The 1,386-nt window shown below is 28.9% G+C and overlaps 1 protein-coding gene across 1 annotated transcript in view; it reads left to right on the forward strand.

Moving 5' to 3' along the window:
* Nucleotides 1–406: 406 nt before the first annotated feature.
* The window catches only part of HELRODRAFT_92967 (hypothetical protein), a gene marked incomplete at both ends in the record, with an annotated part of 2,705 nt that continues 1,725 nt past the window's right edge, over nucleotides 407–1,386 (forward strand). Inside the window, one exon of the mRNA XM_009016190.1 lies at nucleotides 407–508. Within this exon, the coding sequence (XP_009014438.1) occupies nucleotides 407–508 (102 nt within the window). The remainder of the gene's footprint in view (nucleotides 509–1,386) is intronic.

Raw genomic sequence — 1,386 nt, forward strand, 5'->3', positions numbered from 1 at the left:
GAAAGTAAATGTTTTATCAATCTTTTTAAGTTGAGAAGACAATAAAATGGCAAAGTCAAAGATAAAACCTAAACTACTTATAGGCGGAGAAAAAGTAAGACTGTTCTGGAGATAAAGTAATAGAAAGAAAATTGATAGAATTTTTAGACTTAATAAAGCATTTAGATTTGGTCATTAATAGCAGTGCCATTAGTAGTTTATATTTATGAATAAAAAAATCTAATATATTTACCTAAGTTAACTTGCAACCCAAGTTTACCATTATATGCAATCTGTAAATTAAAAAACGCTGTGGCGGTGAGCCATATACTTATAATAATTAATTTTATTTCAGACTCAATGTTTCGTCGGTAACTTCCTGCACTGTTTGCACGGGTCCTAATAGAAATTGCAGTAGAAAGGCGACATGGAGAGTTTGATACCTGTGATCAATAAATTGCAAGATGTCTTCAACACAGTTGGTTCTGATGTCATTCAACTACCTCAAATTGTTGTCATTGGAACGCAGGTTTGTGTTTTGTCATTTTCAAAAGCCGCAATAATTTATTTAATTTATTAAATTTGTTTGTTTGCTAAAAACACCTTGGACCTGGAGTAGCTAGCTAGAGTTAAGTTATTGTTGGGTGCTTTGTGTTACAGGTTACAGTCACAAATGGGTTTACATTACATACACGTACAGTAGAATTGCATTTTACTTTATTATATTATATATATATATATATATATATATAATAATGGTTGCTTGTCATATAAAAATATATTTTGCGTACAGAATAATATTAATTTTATAGAGTTTTCTATTTTAGTTTAATTTTAATAGGTGGTGTTGTTTGACTAATTTAATTGAAGTTTAACTAGTTGAAAATAGGGCCAAGGAAGGGTTAAAAGTTTAACTGTTCAAGTTTACTTAAGTAGCTTCTTATTTTAGACTTAGTTGGAGATTTAGTTAGGGTTAAGAAAACAGTTTTGCATTACATTACATTGTAATTACAAAGATATTACAAAGATTACATTAATAATTAAGCTAAGCCATGCTATGTATGTTTACTTTTTAATCAACCTTTTCAAATGTGCCATTCAAATGTGCCAGATTTAAGAAATAGAAGTTTTGATTACAACGCTAGCTAATTTATACATATACATTGAATGCAGTATAAATATAGGAAATCAATATGCAACATTAAAAGGCTGATAATGCTATGCTCACAAACATGCCTTAATATTTCATAGCAATAAATGTGAATAGGAAATTGTTTAAATTTCAACAATATTTATATATAGTATTATAGGTCAGGGGTAGATAAACTTTTTGCTGTGAGGGCCGCATTGAAAACTATTTTAACTTTGGGGGCTGCTTATAAATATAAAATGTTGAAATGTTAACTG

The sequence above is a fragment of the Helobdella robusta genome (genome assembly GCF_000326865.2).
Source record: "Helobdella robusta unplaced genomic scaffold HELROscaffold_1708, whole genome shotgun sequence".
Taxonomy (NCBI): domain Eukaryota; kingdom Metazoa; phylum Annelida; class Clitellata; order Rhynchobdellida; family Glossiphoniidae; genus Helobdella; species Helobdella robusta.